We start from the raw sequence: 21662 nt of genomic DNA, 5'->3' as shown, positions 1-21662 counted from the left end.
GTGAGCCACTGTGCCCCTTTCACGCCTCATGGTTATATGACTGGTTGCAGTGATGTGAAACCTTTTTTCATTTAGTGACCAACTGAAATACAATCACATAATCAGGTCCAACTTGACCTCCACAACTTATGCAAAAATTCTATCCCCCATTGTGGTTGTAAGTCAAGTTCTACATGTAAAGCACATACTAAAACAATATGGATGAGAAAAATCAAAATATAAAAATCCTAAAATATAAAATGTTTTATATATATCATTTTTCTAACAATGTAAATTTCATAATCCTTTATGAATATTTACACAATTATTCTAAATGCTAACAATCACACATATCTTTATAAAGCATTATAATTGTTATTTACTCAGACTTTCAGGAAGAGGCAGTATACAAATTCTAGAAAAGTGCTTGCTCCTGTTTCAGCTGTAGCCAAGGGTTTCTAGCCATGCTGGCTGGGGAACTCTAGAAGTTGAAATTAGAGTAAAAGAATAACAGTTGGAGGGGACCTTGGAGATGTTCTAGTCAAGCAGATCTTGTAGCTCATGCAGGAAACCCTACACCATTTCAGATAAAGGATTGTCCAATCTCTTCTTAAAAATCTCCAGTGTTGGGACACCCACAGTGTCTAGAGGAAAGTCATTCCATAGAGCCAAGGTGGCGCAGTGGTTAAATGCAGCACTGCAGGCTACTGCTAGATCAGCAGGTCAGCGGTTCAAATCTCACCGGCTCAGGGTTGACTCAGCCTTCCATCCTTCCGAGGTGGGTAAAATGAGGACCCAGATTGTTGGGGGCAATATGCTGACTCTCTGTAAACCGCTTAGAGAGGCCTGAAAGGCCTATGAAGCGGTATATAAGTCTACTGCTATTGCTATTGCTATTGCTATTCCACTGTCAAGAAATTTCTGACAGAACAATCACTGGAACAAATTGCTTTCAGAAATCATTCCATTTTAAAATTGCTGAAGTTGAGAAACTGCTGCAGCGTCCCTCCCCCTTTCTTCCTTCTTCCATTGTCCACAGTTCTTTGACACAGGTATCTCACAGCCCATGGCTGAGATGAGAGATCAATCTCTGCCTTTCATTCTTACCAAGTTGTGAAAACCAATTAATCCTGATATCAGATAAGGTATTGTTCAATAATACTGACTCAAAACCACAAATATACATGTATAACACGGAAATTGGGATAGCTGAAGGATATAATGGTATGCAGGAATGAGCTTGTGAAGCATGCATACCAAACAATGGTCAGAGAAGAGGTAATTGTCTCCACAGAAGGAATAGGACCATGACAAACTAGGGACCTCCTCTAGTTTCTTATACTGTAAAAGTAAGTGGAGGAGATGTACTTTTAGATTTCAGACTATATTCTGTTAATATAATTTTACAATAAAATAGAGCTAGTAGTTCTGGGTGTGCTGCTTGTCTGGACAACTTCACAAGGCTGACAATAGGAATAGAGTTATTTTTGGTCTCTCACATCTTTGTTTCCCACCCCTTACCAATACGTTACAGGAGCATAAAATCAGTCCATATGATTCAGAAGGTGCCTATGATCTGACAGTAACTAAACTGTTGCCACTTGTTAGAAGCACAAGGTGATTGGAAAATGCCCAGCTTGTGGAACCACTACCTAGAGATGGGGGTCAGGTGTGACATAAACTCTGTGTCTTTGAAAGGACTGCGATGTTGCATATGGGGGTTCCCATCCTCAGATAATGAGTCATGGTGTTCCTCTTTATGAGCATTCAGCTTCTAGCATGTGATGTCATAGCCAGGTGTGAAATTTCCAAATATCTTTCTCCATATGTAGATATTCGCTGTGTTACTACTAAGCTACATGGAGTAATATAAGGGTTTGCTAGCAGAATAAGGGCCCCAAGGGAAATTGTCCTATATGCTGTAGGAAGTTCTCCTGGATTCATTTTTTACCCCTCCCTCATCCATTGCTGCCTGCCTAATGAGTCAGATGTGGTGTAGTATTGCCAGTATTCTTGTGGTGTAAAGACTCATGGGGTACTAGGAATTTCCTGGCTCCACTGTGCAAGGAACCATTAACTCCCAAACTGCCAACTTATAACACAGTAGTTTATGTGTTGCTGCCAAAGACACTAGTAACAAGAGTTGATGAGATTAACAGCTATCTATATCAGGTTTGTAATGGTAGGAACTGATTTAGACTGTCTAACTTCTGATGCAGCATATATTTTGTGGCTAGAAATCTAACTTGAAGTCCAACAATATTAAAAGTAGCCTCTCATGCTAACAAATTAAATGTCATGGTAGGCCTATGTAAGGTAATGCAAAATGAAATTGTGCAAATGTAGAATAGAACTGTTCTCTAATGAATTTCACAAAATTCACAGGCAGACAGGCAGGCTTCCTGCCTATTAAAAATTTGTTCCAGGCACAACCACTTCTTATTTACTATCTGATTGGATGATCAAAAGAAGCTAAAAACAATTCCCCAAGTCTTCATTTGCACAGCTAGATAGGCTTAAACTTGGCATAAACCTTTAGAGTTAAGATCAAACTGTACAATTAGCTATTCTCTAAAATCTGTGTATGTCTTCATGTCTATTAAGACCATTGCGACTTTTACTGTCTGGGTAAATGTGAATAACTATATTGGCATTTACAATGTACTATATTTTAAACTGCTGCACAGTTACCTTTATTGTTTTATTGATTTGTTTTATAACAGGTAATTTTTCTGAATTGTTTTATTGAATATTGTTTATTGTACTTCTGTGCATTGCTTTGGGTCAGAAAGAAAGGCAGCATAAAAGTAAAACAACATTTTATGTAGCTCACAAAGCATTTTGCACAGATCGACTATTCTACTTGGTATTATGCCAAAAAGAGAGATTAGGGTTGTGTGAAAGCAAAATTCCACAATGATAATAGAAAAGATGTTACCATAAAGGGAATCTGTTTGATCATTTTATATATACCGTATTTTTTGGAGTATACAAAACCAAGGTTTTGAAGAGGCAAATTTTAAAAAAGTAGGTAGGTAGATAGAGAAAGAGAGAGAAATACAGTAGGTAGGTAGGTAGGTAGAGAAAGTAGGTAGGTAGAGGGATAGAGAGAAATACAGTAGGTAGGGAGGGAGAGTAGGTAGGTAGAGGGATAGAAATACAGTAGGTAGGTAAGGAGAGAGAGTAGGTAGGTAGGTAGGTAGGTAGGTAGGTGTTTCCAGGTGTATTTATCCATGTGCTGGAGAAGGAAATCGCTGACAACCTGCAGCACCTAAGATTTGTTTCTGCTGGCACAGCACTTGATCAATGTAATTCTCATCAATCACTCTAACTAAAGAGCTTTCGGAAAAGGAAAAAAAAGTTTTTGCACTCTGCAAACCTCCCCAAAATGGCCCGTTTTTCGCAAAAACAGACCTTTTTTTTTTTCAAATAAAAGGCATGAATAGCCTTGGGGGAGATTGCAGAGTGCTCCTGGGGGCTAAGAGGCAAAAAAGAGCAAAAAACAGCCAGTTTTTCACAAAACGGGCCCATTTTTGTAAAAAAATATATGCATGCATAGCCTTATGTACGCTTACAGCGTGCTGCTGGGAGGGGGCATAAAATGGCCCATTTTCTGCTCATTTCTGCCCTTCCCAGCCCCCAGGAGTTCTCTGAAAGACTTCCTAAGGGTATGCACGGCCATTTTGGTGAAGGGGGACAGAGCTTCGGGAGGGAAAAAATGATGTATTTAGTGTGTAAGACGGACCCAGATTTTCAGCCCCTTTTTTGAGGAAAAAAGGTGCGTCTTATACTCTAAAAAATTCGGTAGCTTCAGCATGATCATGCCGAAGATTAAATTCCTTAGTCTTAATATCTAAAATTCAGATTAAAAATGCATGCATATCAGGTACAAGTATTGAGCAGTAAAAAAAAAAAGAGTCTTCTGCATTTCATTGCTGTTATCTGATAGTTATTTGGATTTGTGGAGCCCAGATCTGGTAGAATTAATGCATATAATCATCACAAGATAATAGCATTTTATTGGCAGTGGAAAAAATGCTTCAGAAATTTATTGAAAGAAAGCAATAAATAATACTGTGATAAAAATAGTTCAAAGTACTTAGACTGTACATAATTTGTTACATTATTCAAAGTACATATAAGGTTAATAGAAAAAATAGTAACAATGAATTCAAGTTGTACAATTTAAAAAGAGCCAAACCAAAAACAGAAAAAAAAAGACATGCCATGTATATTATTGCATAATAAATAATGCACCATGATCTGAATCTCCTCCTTGCTGGCTTTGTAAGATACTATTTAAAAATGAATGATGCATTTTCTACTTATACTGTTTGCAATGACTAAAACTATTAACAACTAAAAAGTTTGTCTGGATTTTAAAACAAGCTTATAAATATATCCAAAAGATGACATAAGAAAAGTAAGGCCTTTTTAATAGTTGCACTACTACATGCCTCCGTGTATTATGCTCTTAGCATCTTTGTCATTTGGCAGCAGTGCATAATGATTGGTCCATTAAAAGAACTGCATCAATATCTTTTCACAAACATTTTCACATCAAAACACAGGAAGGGAGCACTCTGTGTTGCCTGTCAAGTACTCTTAGTAGCTATTCTTGCTTAACAGAAAATATTTCCATTTATGGCTTACTTATGCTCAATCAATGAACATAGACTGTACAAATACAGCCACAAAAAGTAGTTACAAATGACCTTGTTAGGTCTCATATGTTTCATAATGTTCTAGAAATTCCCACATTTATGAATGTAAAGCAAATTATACTAAACAAAAGCCTTAAATAAGAATACACACTAAATAATCAAATGTTAAGTTTAAAAGGTACGGCTTCTAACGGAAATGGAATCAGGTACCATGCCTGTTTTGTTAATAAACATATGCCTCTCTGAAAAAAAGGAATTATTTCAATTTTTAGAGTTAGCTAGCATTTTTCAAACAGCAATATATATATACTGCTTGGTGTCATGATGTCTTTACAAAGATTGTAAAAAATTTTCACCTTCACTTTATTAAACTCATTACTGGTAATTACAATAACTCTATAATTTACAATAAAGCCCTATTTTTCTTATAGGGACAGATACATACAAGCATTACAGTACATTCAGATGAAAATACTAAAATTAACATAAAGTAATAACTTGATTGACAGACAATTCTAATAGAAAATTAAGTAATGGGACACACATACACCCACATAGGTATAAGAAACATTTAATCTAAAATACTTTTTATAGTACTCACAAATTCACTCGCTAATTAAAAACCCTGTAATAAAATATTTCAAAGTGTTCATTTAACAAGTATTAACAGATTAAAGATTTCAGCTGTTTCCAAAATATGGTCATTGAGTTCAAAATGGTTCAGCTCATCTGTAGAAATAGTGGGGATAAACTGAAAGTAAAATAAACATTAATTTCAGAACATTAGAAACTGTCATAATGCAACAAGGAAGAGCAAGTATGAAAGAAAATAATAACCTTCATCTACCATATTTCAATCAAGAGAAGAGTAAAAAACTCCCACAATCTGATTATTTGCCAAATTTAATCCCATATCCATTCCCATGATAACTAGCAATATGAAAGGTTTTACTTAGATCTGATAACACTTACAAGCTACAGGAATGGTTATACATTATATTCTTTTAAGTTTAGGATGATCGGAGAATATTCCATGGAAATTTGACAATTCATTGCTTGGATTAGAATATCTTCATAACAAAAGCATACACAATAAAACTATGTATAAGGCTACCTTCCTATACTTGCTACCTCTACCAAATATATTTAGAAGTAGCAAGTATATTTAGCTGCACCAAAAAGATGTTTTATTACTGATCTACTTGTTAATAATATTTCTCTAACACAGAATTTTTAATAAACAATACAATTTATAGCCCATATATATTTGTTGTAATTTACATATAAATATAATGAATCAGGTTTGCTCTGAGAATAAAACCACTTCTACTCATGGAGCACGAGAAGCTTCCTCTGAAGAGCTCAGAGCAATAATTTCTATTCTTTTCCCTTCTTTCTGCTGCAGGTCTCCTAACTCCTTCACTGGAGTATTTATTTAGAATACTTTGGGAAAGAAGTTGATAGAGCCACCACCTTACCTTTTCTTTTTCAAGAGCTAAATTTTGCAGTTATATTAAGCACAACATAAGCTGATTATGTTGCAAAAAATATGAGTAAGCAAAATATTTAATTTCCATAGGCAAGGCTGGGCAAAAAGGGATGTGATGAGGTAGAGGGTTTGGATTTATTTTCTGTAGCACCAGAGGGTAAAACAAGAACCAAGGAGGATGGAAACTTTAGAGAGATTGATTCAACCTTGAAATAAGGAGGCATATCCTTAATAGCTCCTGTGAGAGCTATTAAGTTATGGAATGGCTTGCCTCCTTAGTCATGAGTCTCTAGCACTGAGGTTTTCAAGAAAAGATTGGACAGCCATTTTTGTGAGATGGACTGCCAAGGTCCTTTTCAATCTTATGATTCTATGTCAGGATTACTGGTTCATGTAATCTGCAAACTGGTTTATAAATTCATAACTTGGGATATTACACAATGAATATCAGTTGCACTAATCTTCAATATGTCATTGGAATAAAATTTCGAATAAAATAAATGCATATTGTTCATCAGTGTGTCACTTCTACTTACCAATGAAAGTCTTTAACATGAATAAGTTCTTATTGTAGCAGAATCCAATCTTTGTGTTGCTGATACATTGCCTATTTCAACAACAATCAAGAAAACATGCAGAATATAGCATGCGGTTAGTATTACACAAGAAAGTTACAAAAGGTTAACTACACAGAATGAAGCATTCCTGGTTATGTTTTTGCTTTTCCAAGCTTCGGTATATATTTGAAATCACTTCATAATATAGCAGGTAAGTTTTAAACATACTGAATACATGATTATTAAATGAGTTTTTACTGACTGATTTATATATCATCCCCATTCATCTGAGCAGGCTAAAATAACTTAATTTCTCATCATAGTGTAAAAAACAAAAGCTAAAAGGCATAACACATGGTTTTGAGTATGATCCTAGAAATCTCCAGGCTGGGAAATACTCCTTTTTGAAATCTTATAGTTCTAGTACAAGACACTACAGTATTTATTTTTATATATAAAATATTTTTATATGTAAAAAATAAAGCTTACAGTTCTGATCCTAGTAGACAAATGCTGGAGATAAATACTTAAAATGTTCAAATTACCAGGCACATTTTGTAGCCCCACATCAACCAATAAACATTTAATTACTGCCAGTAAAAAGCAGTCTCTGGAATGTTAACAACACATTGAATAAGATATGTATTAGAGGTTTTAAATCATTTACTATTCATTTTTATTTCATATAGACTTTTTATGTCTTCAGAATTCTTTGATTTCTTTAGTATTAGAAAACTTGAACTTGAGAACAATATCAATGTGTGTGTATAATCTTTTTTTTAATGCTTTGCCCTAATGAACTGGACATCAGGATCTATAGAAAATAATTAAATATATTTTGAAATTTTCACTCTTTAAAAGTTAATGACTGACTGAAAGGTACAACTTTTTAATTTGAAGCTAAATAACCTCAGGTAGTTGGGGGGGGAATGAAAACTGTAAATTATCAAGATGGGAATCAAAAAGCAAGATAATAGAAGTAAAATAAAGATGAACAAAATAGGGCTAGCACTAAGAGGAAAACTATAGATTGGAATTTTAAAATAACATTTTAACATGCTGCTGAATGCTAGAAACAAATGGCCCATACTTTTCTCCCATTTGCATTATTACAATCTGCTCTCTGTTGGTCTGTCCTTGCTTTATAATTCAAAAGCTGCAGTTAATATAGAGGACAGTATAACAAGGCTGTTATCCAGAAGAGGTCATATAATACTGGTCTTAAAAGAATTGCACTGAGTACTTTTATTTTATTGGCTGGAGTTCAAGGTTGCTGTAATGTTAAGGCCCTTCATAATTTAGACTGATACCTGAAGGACTATGTACTTGTCCAAATTTTGAGGCCTGTCCTCAGCATCTCAAGGGTATGAAGAGTGTTGTGCTAGAAGGACTTTTGTCTGTCATGGCTGAACAACCCTACCTCTGGACACTGATATCTATCTTTCAGTGTCAGATGACATTTTTACTTCCTCATTGAAGATATAGTGCCCACAGACTGACCATGCCAGTAGTAATATTTTTTTTAAAATTACTTCTTTGTACAATAATCCTCCATTTAGGAAAGTTTAATGATGGTTCAAAGTTATGATGGACTTGTAATGACCGTTGGCTTACCTGAACAGTCGTTCTCTGGGCGCTGCAGGAGATTCCAAGCATGGGTTAAATTCAGTCTATTCACCCAAGGACTCAGTTGAAATTCTTAGCCACGCCTCCTCTCCTCATTGAGGTTCAGTTCAAAAACGAAGGCATAGTCTATGATGGATTGTGATCTTGACGTCTTTGGACGTCTCCATAGCCCACACGCTCCGAGCAGCCTGAGACGCCTGATAAATGAGGGATGAAGAAAACCCCAGGGTGGGGTTGGACTCTCCCACCATACCCAAAGAATGACTGTTCAGGTAAGTCAACAGTCATCCTCCTGTGCGCTGCTTGGAGAGTCCAAGCATGGGACATACCCAAGCTATGAAGTCCCAGGGAGGGCAACATGATCGTCCAGGGTGCGCGGAGTAACAACTACCCTCTGCAACACTCTCCTCCCAAAGGACGCCTCTGCTGCAGCGTAGGGGTCAATACAGTAATGCTTAATGAACAGAGTCGGAGACGACCCGGTAACCGCTCTGCAGATTTCTTCCACAGGAGCTTGTTTCGCCCACGCAGCTGTGGTGGCCGCACTCCATGTGGAATGAACGATGAGTCTAGGTGGTACTGTCTTGCCCTGGTGCTGGTAGGCCAGTTTGATACAAGCCCTCAACAACTGACCGATGGTGGACGGTGACACCTTGTGTCCCATGGAACCCGGTTGAAAAGAGAAGGGATTCGGAGCGACGAAACTCCTTTGTTCTCTTGATGTAGCAGCGAACCGTTCTCCGAACGTCAAGCTTGTGCCAAGTTCATTCCTTGGGATGCTGAGGGCAGAAGTTGGGAAGTACAACTTCCTGCGATCTATGGAATAGAGTTAATCTTTGGCAAAAAAAGCCAGATCTAGCCGGAGGGTGACCCGGTTGGCGTGTAAAACACATAAGTCCTCCCGGATGAAAAGAGCAGATAACTCTAACACCCTCCTTGCTGATGTAATTGCTATAAGAAAGGCTGTCTTCAGAGTTAGGTGACAAAGACTGATGGAACGTATAGGTTCAAATTGTGTCTTGGTCAGGGCCCTCAGAACAAGCAGGAGGTCCCAGGTGGGGAACCTGTGTACCTTAGGAGGGCACAAATTGGAGGACCCCTTGAGGAAACTCCTGACCTGAGGGTGCTGCCCTAAGGAAACAGCTGAATGTCTAGCAAGAATGGTAGAAAGTGCTGCCACTTGTCGGTGGAGGGTGTTGGGAGACAGGCTGTTATCCAATCCTGCCTGCAAGTAGTCCAGCAGTTGTGGTATGGATGCCGAAGTGGGTACTATACCTAGTGTCCTACACCAGGCATCAAATGCCGCCCATGTGGCGTCATAAATCCAAGTAGTAGATGGACATCGGGATGCCTGGATGGTACAAATGACTTTGTCAGATAGATTGTCTTTCCTCAGGAGGTCCCCCTCAAGTGCCAGATGAGATCCAGATGTGCTATGGCACCCTGGGTGAGGGAGAATAGCTCCTGAGGTATCTTCCATGGTCTGTGAATGGAGAGACTGACAAGGTCCGCATACCACGATCTCCTGGGCCAGTGAGGTGCTATCAGGAGAACCTCTGCTTCCTCCAACAAGATTTTCTGAACCAGCTATGGGATGAGGGGCAGTGGCGGGAAAACGTACAAAAGGCCTCTGGGCCAGTGGCATCTCAAAGCGTTTGTTCCCTCCGCTTGCTGGGTGGCATATATTGACAAAAATCTCGGGAGTTATGAGTTGGCTGGACTGGCGAACAGATAGACACCGGCAGTCCGAACTTGATGGTCAGTTGATGGAAGATCGCTGTGTGAAGATGCCACTCTGCATTTTCGATGGTCGTCCAACTTATCCAGTCCGCTCTCACATTGTCCACTCCCGAGATGTGGTCTGCCTGCAGGGAGGTCAGATGGTGTTCCGCCCACCGTCCCAAGGCCTCCGCCTCTGCCATCAGGGCCCTGGACTTGGTGCCCGCCCCCCTGGCAGTTGATGTGGGCTTTGGTTGCTATATTGTCGGTGAGCACTAAAACATGGCAACCCACAATGTCCCTTCGAAAGTGGCACAAGGCTAGTCAGACAGCCCTTAATTCTAGCCAGTTTGTGCTGTGGGCTGCCTCTCTGAGTGACCACTTGCCCTGAGTCACCTGCTCCTGGAAGTGGGTGCCCCATCCCTGTAGTTTTGCGTCTGTTGTAAATACCAAACATTTTGGCTCCTGGAAGAGGCAACCTCTCATCACTGCACTAGATTCCCACCACCGGAGGGACTGTCTGACCTTTGGAAGCAGTCTGACCCGTCTGGGAGAGTTGCTGGTTTTTGCTCGTTTGATGGGCAGGAGGAACCATTGCAGCTCTCTCGCATGAAGCCGTGCCCAGGGAATGATGTTTATGCATGAGATCATGAGTCCCAGGAGTTGTGATAGGGACACAATGGATGCAAACTGGTTCACTCTCGCTTCCCGTGCACGGCTGATGATGTTTCGTCTGTGGTCCGGTGACAGGAACACTTGACAATGGTCGGAGTCTATGAGTGCTCCTAGATGTAGGATGCAGAGCGTAGGAGTCAGCTGACTCTTTTCTCAGTTCACTGAGAACCCGTGTTTCTGTAAGGTGGAGATGTGACTTGAATGTCTCTGAGCACTTGGTTGGTGGACGCTGATTGAATCAAGATGTCGTCCAGGTAACAGAGGAGACGTATTGGGCGTGAGCGAAGATGGGCTGCTACAACTGCCAATATCTTCATGAAAGTCTCAGTGCTGATGAAAATCTGAGCTCTGTATTGGTAGTGCTTGCCATCGTAATGGAACCTGAGAAACTTCCTGTGGGATCTGCATATTGGAATGTGCAGATAAGCCTCCTTCAGGTCGATGGAGGTCAACCTGTTCCCTCACCTGATGCAACTCAGGATGGTCTGTAAGGATTGCATCTTGAAACGCTTGTAGGCTAGATCCCGATTTAGATTTTTGAGGTCCAAAATGGCCCCCCACCCCCTTGGAGCTTTTGGGGACAAGGAAAACAATGGAGTAGAATCCCCTTTTTTCCTGCTCTACGGGAACTGGCTCTATGGCATTTATCTGGAGGATATGTAAGATCTCCACCTGCATGCATTGTCTTTTGGGGAGGGAGGAGGGAACTGGACAGCAGATGAAGGTTTGCAGGGGACGGGATAGGAATTCCAAGGTCAGGTCCTGCCGGATCGTGTTGAAAACCCAGGCGCCCATTGTGATCAACTCCCACTAGGTGGCATAAAGTTGGAAACAGCCACCTATGGGAGGATCCCATTAGTGGTCACTTGGACCTACAGTAGGAGCGGTTGTTTGAACTGCCATGAAAGGGGCGTTGGAAAGACTGCTGCTGTCAACCCTTATCTTTGAAAGATGACCTGTCATGGCTATGCTCATTGCCCTGGGGGTAGGATCTCTTATAGGAGGGACCTGCACCCGAGTTGTCATTCCACTGAAAGGACTGTTCCGAAAAAAGGAATTGCTCTTCCTGTCAGCCTTCCGGGGAGTAGATGGAAGCACCTTCCATTTATCCTTGGTCTCAATTAGGAATTTGTCTAATGTGTCACCAAACAATTGTCCTCCCTTAAAGGGAGCAGAAGCAAGCTTCCATTTTGACTTCATATCCGCCTGCCAGTGATGAAGCCACAACAGACGTCGTGAAGTTATATTTGCAGCTAGAGCCTGGAATGCAAATTTTGCAGCATTGAGTGAAGCATCAGCTGAATACTCCATAGCTGCTATAATTTTGTTAAGGTCATGCATCCATCTGGAATCCTCTGAGGGGGGTTCACTCTCAACTGCCTCAGCCAAAGCAGTGAGGCTCTAGTAAAAAACAAAACCGCTGTAGAAGCCTTAATGGACCAGGCGACCGCCTGGTGGATCTTGTGACATGCTTTCTCAACCTTTTTGTCTTCGGCCTTGAGCCTCTCAAGGAGGATATCCGGAAGGACGGAATTGGAAGCGAGATATATAACTGGAACCCTCACCTGTGGAAGCTTCAAGATATCTTCCAAATTATTCTCTACAGAATAGAGGTGTTTGTAGCCCCACTAGGGTTGATTAGTGATCCAGGCTGTGCCCACTGGCGCTGGATCACATTCACGAACAGCTCAGGCACAGGAACCAAGTCCTGCACAGGAGTAGTCTCTTTGAAGAGTCCCTGTTTATGATCCTGGGTCCCAGAGGGGGATGGAGTTCCCTGAACAGGGGTACATTCCTGAGTGGAGGCCTCCGCCTTGTGCAATATTGCTTTAAAGAGGGAAGGCCTGAATAATCCAGTGAAAGCAGGTTTATTAGGGTTAGGAGTCTCATCTTCTAAGAACTCCTGTTCCCCAATGTTATCCTCCTCTAATACAGACTCCTCTGTGGCAATGGGGGTGCCTTAGGAAAGAGGTCCCTGAGTTTGTCCACTCTGGCCAGGCTTGGGAATAGACTTGGCAGAAGAGCTTCTGGCAGCCTGCTTCTTTCTAGTCATTCCAGAAGCAATGCCCCTCTCAAGGCCTGCTCAATAACCCTCTGCATTTCAACAGACAGATTGGGTCCCTGGTCTTCAGGACGCTGGAGCCTACTTGCCCTCGCCCTGTCTAAGGGATCAGGGTCTTCCTCCACCATGGCAGACTCAAAGGTACAGTATTCCTCAATCATTGAGGAAGAATCCGGATAACCCAGAGAGGCTGCAGGAGAGGGAGCCTGGGATTCCTCATCCTCCAATGAAGGGGATATGGCCCTTGGTGGAGGGGGCTGGGATGGAGGATCCTGCTCCTGAGGTAAGGGACTTGGATCACGGGAAGGTTGCCCAGAAGATAAGGATAGCCTTTGGGCCATTTCAAAAATCTTCTCTAGGGCTTTATGTCTGCGGGCCTCAGCTTTGGATAAGGCCTTGCCACCTCTGGGATTAGAGATCCCCTTTCCCTTGGTACCCTTACTGCCCGGTTCCACCACAGGAGGGTCTGGCTTACTGCATTTTGGCGAGGAGGCAGGATGTTTCTCTGGCGCCGTCTTGCCGCTTTCAGCCATGATGATCTTCAACCGGAATGAAGACAGACTCTCACAGCCCTTCAGGGAGACTCTGCAGGCAGTAGACTGGCACTGGCGCGAGCTGGGAGCTGCTGTGCGCTGCACAGATATGTCCATGGGACAGGAGCATGACCAGGTGGCCAAAACTCTTCTAGGCCACAATAGAGATGTTCCAGAGGGAGGAGGCCTTGCCAGAGCCCCAAATGAAGGCCAGAAACTCCCTTGTGGCAATCTGCAGGCTGGGAGGAAAAGCGCGGCAATTCCAAACGGCCTGCAGCAAAAAGCAATAGCAATAGCAATAGCAGTAGACTTATATACCGCTTCATAGGCCTTTCAGGCCTCTCTAAGTGGTTTACAGAGAGTCAGCATATTGCCCCCAACAATCTGGGTCCTCATTTTACCCACCTCGGAAGGATGGAAGGCTGAGTCAACCCTGAGCCGGTGAGATTTGAACCGCTGACCTGCTGATCTAGCAGTAGCCTGCAGTGCTGCATTTAACCACTGCGCCACCTTGGCTCTTCAGCACATGAAAAGCGCTTTCAAAATGGCCACCACGCTTCTCGGACGCTCAGGAAGCTGTCAGGCATAAACTAGAGCCTCTGCCGAGGACTTCGGCAGCCGCAGTTAGTTAAGAGAGCTGGGGGAAAAGGAAGCCTCCTACCTTCCCCAGCGTTCGCCAGCAGCCACTGGACAAACGCCCCGACGATCGCAGGCTCTGCAGCGATGAGGAGCCTGGAAATCCGAAAGCCTCATCAGCGATTTTTTTTTAAAACGGCGCGAAGATTTTCCTAACATTACTTCTCAGGAAATGACAAAAATAAAAAGATAAGCTAACTAATGGAGAGTCCCAATCTATTCGCACAAGTACTCAGGAGCTCCCCAAAATGTGTCCAACTGGGCTGGACTGAGTTTTTGAACTGGACCTCAATGAGGAGAGGAGACTTAGCTAAGAATTTCAACTCAGTCTTTGGGCGAATAGACTGAATTTAACCCATGCTTGGACTCTCCAAGCAGCGCACAGGAGAAAAAGTGAGTTACAACCCATCCATGAAATTATGACTGTCGTACCACCTCCCCGGTCATGTGATCACAATTTGGTGCTTAACAACCAGATCACATTTACAACAGTTGCAGTATCTTGGGATCACAAGATCGTGATTTGCAACCTTCCCAGCCAGCTTCAAAATCAATTGGCGAAGCTGAATTCACTTAACAACTGTGCGATTTGCTTAATGACAACAATGATCCACTTAATCATAAAATGGTTGTATAATTGGATCTGATCATGTGATGATTATCTTGACAAGCACATCACTTAGCTATCAAAATTCCAGTGCCAACTGAGGTCATAATTCAAGGACTGCCTGTACCATATTATCTTTCTCTTTAATAAATGACACAAGGTATTTTGAATAATGATGGACTATAAATACTTTCAATAAATAAATACCAAATTATATTTTAGCATTTCCCTGAAAAGATACATTGAAGTTATCTGAATGCAGCAGTAAGCTGATAAACATTTTGATTTTTTTAACTTTTTATTTTGTAAAAGGGATTTTTAAATAATAGAAGATTTCATTAAACAGAATACATGGATAGCCAGTTATTAATACTAATGGAGCACAAAATACAAATACCACAATCATTCACTGAGAAATTAAAGCAATCCAGTAAGTCATGCAGAGTGAGTTTTCTACACAAAACAAATGCTTTTCAGTTCCCTTACAAATTAATTCAGAAATAGAAAACATGCTTAAATAATTAATATTTTACCATCCATCTGCATCTTCTTTGGTTGCATAGAAGGTGAAGACATTGAAGTGGTAACTCTAAAATTTGCAGGGAGGGTCTCTGCTGATCCAGCAGCTAAACCCCTTATATCCTTTGGTCTGAACTTCTTTCTCCATGAAGGTGCACGTCTAAAGCTTTTATCATCATCCTGTCAAATTAACAAGCAGGATGAAAAAAATCATACTAGAAAATGAGCATGACACTACAAAATTTCTGCAATACAATACAGGTGATTATGACAGGTACCATAGCTATATCCTTGAAATATACATTTACATTTTACTGACCTTTTTACAAGAATTTACAGTCAGATTCCCCCCCGCCCCAAAATCCTAATAATATTCCTCTTTCTTTTTATAAAGATAATAACACAGGTCTGCAAAAAAAAATTGAGAGCTGTTTTGGTTATTCCACGTACTTTATGTTTTTTGGTGCACTGAATCCGAAAATGACCTCCATTTTGTCATAGGACATCACGTTTCCTGACAACCTCAAAATAAATGGAAATAGACTTATAAAATTAAAGTTTTATTACAATTTTTTCATGAAAATCCTTTTTTGAACTGAAATGAGCTCATCTACACACACTAAACTCGATTCTTCTTCCTTGTGAGGCTCCTCTTGGTGCATTTACGCTTGTGAGTAGCATCTGTAATGTCTCTCTGAAGCATCCAACAGGAGTCTGCCATCATTGTAATGCTCCATTTTCCCTGGTACCTCCTTTCCATCTCTTTAATGTCTTGGTGGAATCGTTCACCTTATTCCTCACTCACAGCTCCCAAATTTTCAGGAAAGTAGTCAAGGTGGGACTGGAGGAAATGCACTTTCAAACTCATCAGGCAACCTAAAGCTTGAAATGCTTTCAGCATTCTTCCAACGATCTTTTTGTAGTGAGGATCTTTGTTATTGCCTAAAAATTTCTGTTTGACTTCTTTAAATGCAATCCACCCTTCTTTTTGAGGATCCCTCATGGTATTGACAAACTCTTGATCAACTATAAGCCTTCTAATGTCTGGTCCAACGAACACACCTTCCTTCAATTTTGCCTCCAACAGGCATGGAAACTTGGTGACCAAGTATTTGAAGCATTCTCCATCTCTTGGAAGTGAGGTTGCTTCATCAATCCCAATTTTATGTGGAGAGGTGGTAGAAGAACTTTATGGGAAGGTACCAAAATTTCTTGGAGGACATTTTTTTCACTGACTGTTAGCACTCTCGGCTGCCAATTCTTCTTGATCCAGTGATTTTGTCGGTCTCGACTGTCCCATAGACACAGAAAACAAGGATATTTAGTATACCCAGCTTGTTGCCCAAGCAGCATGCATAAGACCTTCAAGACCCCACACACTTGCCAACCATGGTCTTCCTATTTAAGTTTACGAAGAACCAATTCCAAGTTTTCGTAGGTTTCCTTCAAGTGTACGGAATGACCTACAGGTATGAAAGCGGAAAAAGCGTTGTGGAGTAAAACTGCTTTGAGACTTCTTTTTGAAGAATGTATAAAAAGACGCCCTTGTTCTGAATCATATTGGATTTTAAATTGACCCATCAGACCTTCAACATCAATGTAATAAACAAACGTCTTCCTGGGTGAAGTAAGGAACGAACTCCTTTTCACGATGTCTGAACCATGAAGATGACACTCCTGACAACAATAAATTCCTGCTTTTCAACCTTGATGTGAGTAACTCAGTGGCATCTTTGGGAAGATTCAAGTCTCTTACCAAATCATTCATCTCCTCCTGAGAAAACAATTTTGGTCTTGAATCATCTTCAAAGTCAGAACTTGATTCGTCATCTGGTTCAGGTATGACTTCACCTTCATCGGGAGTAGGTATCTCTTCCAAGGTAGCAAGGGGCTTTGGTACTGGTATATCTGTGTCATGGGGGATGGGACGAATTGCTGAGTGAAGATTGGGGTATGAAATGGAATGCTTCCATTTGGAATTAAATCCTTTCACATCAGGTGAACAAAAGTAACAGTCATCATTATGGCTCTTTTGCTCTCGCCATACCATAGGAATCCCGTAATGGAAAGATTTTTTCTTACCCTTGAACCAGTTTCGGAGGTCCTCAACACACCGTTTGCACACTTTATGAGGCACCCAAACTTTATCTTGATCTCCAATTTTTAGTCCAAAGTATGCAAAGTATACTTTTTTCACAAAGTCTGTAATATTCTGCTGTTGCTTCAACACTGTATATTCACCACAGATGAAACAGAAACTGTCTGGCGTATTAATACACTTTCGTGGAGCCATAACATAACGGTTGAAGAATGACGAGCTAACATGAATTGCGATGAAAAAGTGTGAACAGCCTAGAACCAAGAACCTGATGATTCGTGCACAACTGTGGCATGCTGGAGAGAGCAGCTCTGTGTCTGTACACAAGACGTCACAGTGCTGGCCACGCCCCCTGCATTGACCGGAGATGCTGCTATCTGCCCTGTGTCTCCCTCCCACTGGATTCTTCTGGAAAGATTAACCCCTTCTATCGTTAGAAGTACAGACTTAAAACTTGCTTAGCTTATGTATATGTTGCTGACCATGAGATTTACAGCGCTATATTTTTTTACATAACTCAGACAAACCCTTTAAGGTTTTTTTGGCATTTTATATCTTAAATGCACATGTTAATTAATTAATAGTAATCTGGACTTTAAATTTGATTAAAAACCCATAATATAAAAAAATACCAATTTTTTTTTAAAAAATGATAAATTTGAAGGCACTTTTGCATGTTGTCGCAAATCATGATGTTTAGGAGTTTTTTCAATATTTTACTTATTTTCAGCACACCAAAATACATGGAAATTAGATGAAAATAATCAAACAGCTTTTTAGTCGCAGATCTGTGATTTATTGCTCTATATCTTAGTACTTAAGTGAACCATTATTTTCTTATCTAGTCTCATAAACAGTAACCAAAAATAGAATTACCAGATCGTATGCTAAATCAGTTTTCTGTTTTTTGCTACCAAACTTGATCTCTATGGGTGGCATACCAGCACTTACAATCTCACAGATGGGATAATGAAGTGTTCTGCCTTTGCTTCTTTTAAAAATTATGGGATCAACAATCATGATATTGTGACTGATTTTATCTGCAAAACTGGTTACTGCTATTATTTGAGATTTCTACTCATTCCTCAACCTTTGTAAGTAGCTCAACTACGGAAGATGTGGACATTAGGGTGGTAAAAAAAATACAAAGTAAATGTTGCTACCAGGATTGTCATAGATTAAGTTTGAAGAAGAGTTTTACTTGGATCTTCATATCAATTTCTATTTTATACCACTTGTGTGACATTTTTCCAGTAGCCTCACTTTCTTAGATTATAGAACTGATACAGTTTTATGGCTGAATCAAAAGCATGACCCCAGAGTTTGATAAATTGGTGTTTAGTCAAAGCAGCATGAGATAGACAGTATGAAATCTTGAGGAACTACTGCTGCTTCTTTTCTTCTCTCAAAAAATTTGCTCAGAATTGAAATCTGTTTGTAGCTAATGAAATGAAAATTTGAATGTATTTATAGAAATAACAGAACAATGGAAAATCTTGAAGATAAAGTGATATTGAACATGTAGTGAAGAAAGGATATTATATAAAAACTTCTTTAAAATAAAGGAAACAAGTTATGTTTGATCACAATGAGTCATTTTGCCTGCAATTTGTATGTAGCATTAATTTTGGGCGCTATAATAGCAGAAAGAACAAAAATGGACCATTAGTTATATGAAAACTTTATTACCGGTAGTATGTCTTTCTGCAGTGAATAGGGTGTCACATACTTCAAAATCTTTCTGTAAAGAAGGATTTGATGCAGATTATTTTGGCTGCCCATATAAATAATAATAGGCTGGATAGACTCATAAAATTAATCTTACCTCTTCAAACTTTCTGTCCGTACCCATCACAAGAAGATTATTAAATTCCCTCTCCAAGACAGCACGAGCCTAAATTAAAAATAATTACAAAACTTAAAAATATTTCAAACATTTGAGCTACACTTTCAGAATTTAGATTTACAAAATGTATATGATTTAATGTCCAAACAAAATAGCATTTTCCTGGATTTTCATCGTTTTTAAAATACTTCAAAGTATATAAAAGAAAGAATATAAAAAGTCAAGACTTGTTTTCTCTCTTTTCAGAATGCCAAACTCAAAATGGGTTTAAATTGCAAACTGGAAAAATATCTAACAATTACTGTTGACAAGTGCAACCAATTAGCCAAAAGTTAGTAAACTTCCCTTCACTGGATAGAAGCAGAAATTAACCAGATATGTAATTAGATTATTTAGTTGGGGTTTCTGCATTGAGCAGGTATTGACCATGATAACCAAAATGTCTGTTTGCAATTCTACGATTTACAACTATTTACATATTTAAATAGTTTTATGATTTAAAATTGTTACCATCAGTGAATCTGCTTTGCTTTCTGACTGTCACAGCTTTCAGATAAAACACAGTAGCAATAGCAATAGCAGTTAGACTTATATACCGCTTCATTGCCCCCAACAACAATCTGGGTCCTCATTTTACCCACCTCGGAAGGATGGAAGGCTGAGTCAACCCTGAGATTTGAACAGCCAAACTGCAGAACTGCAGTCAGCTGAAGTAGCCTGCAGTGCTGCATTTAACTGCGCCACCTCAGCTCTTCTAATAATCTTCTAATAATAAAAGTAAAGTTCAGGCATGTCATATTATAGTATGAAAAGTTAAATAGTTAATCAAAAAAATTCTCATTGCTTCACATTAAATCTTATAAAGTTCCAAAATGCCTTATGAATAAAAACATATCAAGTGATATTATTATAATTACCTGCGTATTCTGAGTGGGTATTTGTAAAGAAAGAGCTAATGCATTGTGATCAAAAGTTTCATCTAAGGCCAGAAGTGCACCATGAACTCCACTTTCTATAAGGTTATTTGCATATTCTTTAAGGCCAATTGATACCACCCAGTGAATCATCCTCTCATTGCTCCAAACAAGGACATCTATATAAAAATAAATAAATATTTAAGTCATAAAATAATTGATCATTTGTACTTGCCAAAGATTAATGGATGGATTCAGCTTTCTATACTATTCAATGATACAAGATTCAGTGGAATCTCCAGCTGTCTTCACTGATTTCCCCTTCTGGTACTCCCACATTGTTGCATAAACTTTCCTGAACCCCCAAAGCAAATTTGCAGAACCACATGAAGTTATAGAGGGAAGAGATGGCAAAACTAGCTCTTTTCTTTCTTCCAGTGGAACAATCTTAATAGGTTTTACCAGTAATGTGAATGAAAGCCCAACGTTTACAGGGAGAGGTGGGAGGGAGAATGGCTAAATGGATAGATGGGTTATTGTTCTACTGAATATCAAAGCTCAGAAAAAATAGTTTTATACATTTGGACTTTCTGCTCATAAGGTATATAATTTATTTTACAGAATTTGTAGTTCAAATAGGAGTAAAAATACTTAAGGAATGAATTCACTTAAATGTTTTGGTGTTAGTACATTATAGTTATTTTAATGTTTTACCAGTATTTCTTATAGACTTACTTGCATTTTAATAAGATGACAAAAACAGTTATAACTGATACATTCTCCAAGTTTTATTAACTGCACTACAGTACTGCTAATAGTTTTTGTAGACTAATTTTTTAAAGGGTTCAGCTTGTGCTCATTTTACATATATTAAATCATGGTTCATCAATCATGCTAAGCCTTGTTTGAGCTTAGCATAATGTGTGAAGCCAGCTATTGTGGATTATTATTATGTGCAGGAATAAAATCCTAGCTTTGTAGACTAGATGAATGAAGCCACTAAATAAAGCATAAGGGAAGGCAAGGTTATTTAAAATATAGGAACTCCATGGATGTATTAATCCTCTTTCTGACTCTACACCTGAGCTGCACTGATTGCTACATAAAAAGCTTTCTGAAAACTGGTAAGCTGAGGAAGACAAGTTTCATTGTTCAGGATGTATTAGACACCATTAATATGCCTGAATTACTTTTTAGTTTATTGTCTGTCAATCTGCTTAATATAAACATCTTAAGAACAAAGAAATTATATAATGCTATTGCTTGGTTAAAAAAATTGAACATAAGATCAATAAGAAGGTAGGCATCTTATGTTAATTCTACGTAAAATCTAAGAAGTATCTTTGAGAATATTTACAACTATGCAGTCTTTTAGTCAATGGAAAACAATTGAATTAAGGTAACTGTATTATTATATTTATCACATTTATTTCAGCGGTGGGATTCACTTACCTTTCCTACCGGTTCGCAAATGTGAGCACGTGCTCACTTCACTCACATCGCATCTGCACACTACCTTCTGTGCATGCGCACTGCTCGCGCATTACATCGGGGCAAGTGGGCAGAGCCCCCCACAGCCATCGCTACCAGTTCGACCAAACTGGAGAGAACTGGCTGAATACCACCTCTGATTTATTTCCTATGACTCTGGACAGCATACTCTACATAGTGCTTCCCCCAAAACAATCATCCTGTGAAAATAGTTGGGCACTAAAACAAGGATTAGTCCAGGGTCACT

The 21662-nt window shown here is 39.6% G+C and overlaps 1 protein-coding gene across 9 annotated transcripts in view; it reads right to left on the bottom strand.

The window, feature by feature from the left end:
* Positions 1–3980: 3980 nt before the first annotated feature.
* Positions 3981–21662, bottom strand: part of PPFIA1 (PPFI scaffold protein A1) — a 64522-nt gene continuing 46840 nt past the window's right edge. For 8 of the 9 annotated variants that reach the window (XM_087719303.1, XM_087719312.1, XM_087719328.1 and 5 more), the window contains 5 exons: positions 19928–20103; positions 18990–19058; positions 15081–15246; positions 6669–6739; positions 3981–5394 (listed from right to left, as the gene is read on the bottom strand). In XM_087719303.1, the coding sequence (XP_087575429.1) occupies positions 6681–6739; positions 15081–15246; positions 18990–19058; positions 19928–20103 (470 nt within the window). In that variant the 3' untranslated portion in view covers positions 3981–5394; positions 6669–6680. Of the gene's footprint in view, positions 5395–6668; positions 6740–15080; positions 15247–18853; positions 18902–18989; positions 19059–19927; positions 20104–21662 lie in introns of all 9 variants that reach the window. The other variant, XM_087719321.1, reaches the window with a different exon arrangement.

The sequence above is a fragment of the Thamnophis sirtalis genome, unplaced genomic scaffold (assembly GCF_051295495.1).
Source record: "Thamnophis sirtalis isolate CommonGarterSnake01/CBP01778 unplaced genomic scaffold, rThaSir2_p1.2 scaffold_1, whole genome shotgun sequence".
Taxonomy (NCBI): domain Eukaryota; kingdom Metazoa; phylum Chordata; class Lepidosauria; order Squamata; family Natricidae; genus Thamnophis; species Thamnophis sirtalis.
This window is presented reverse-complemented; position numbering and strand designations above follow the sequence as displayed.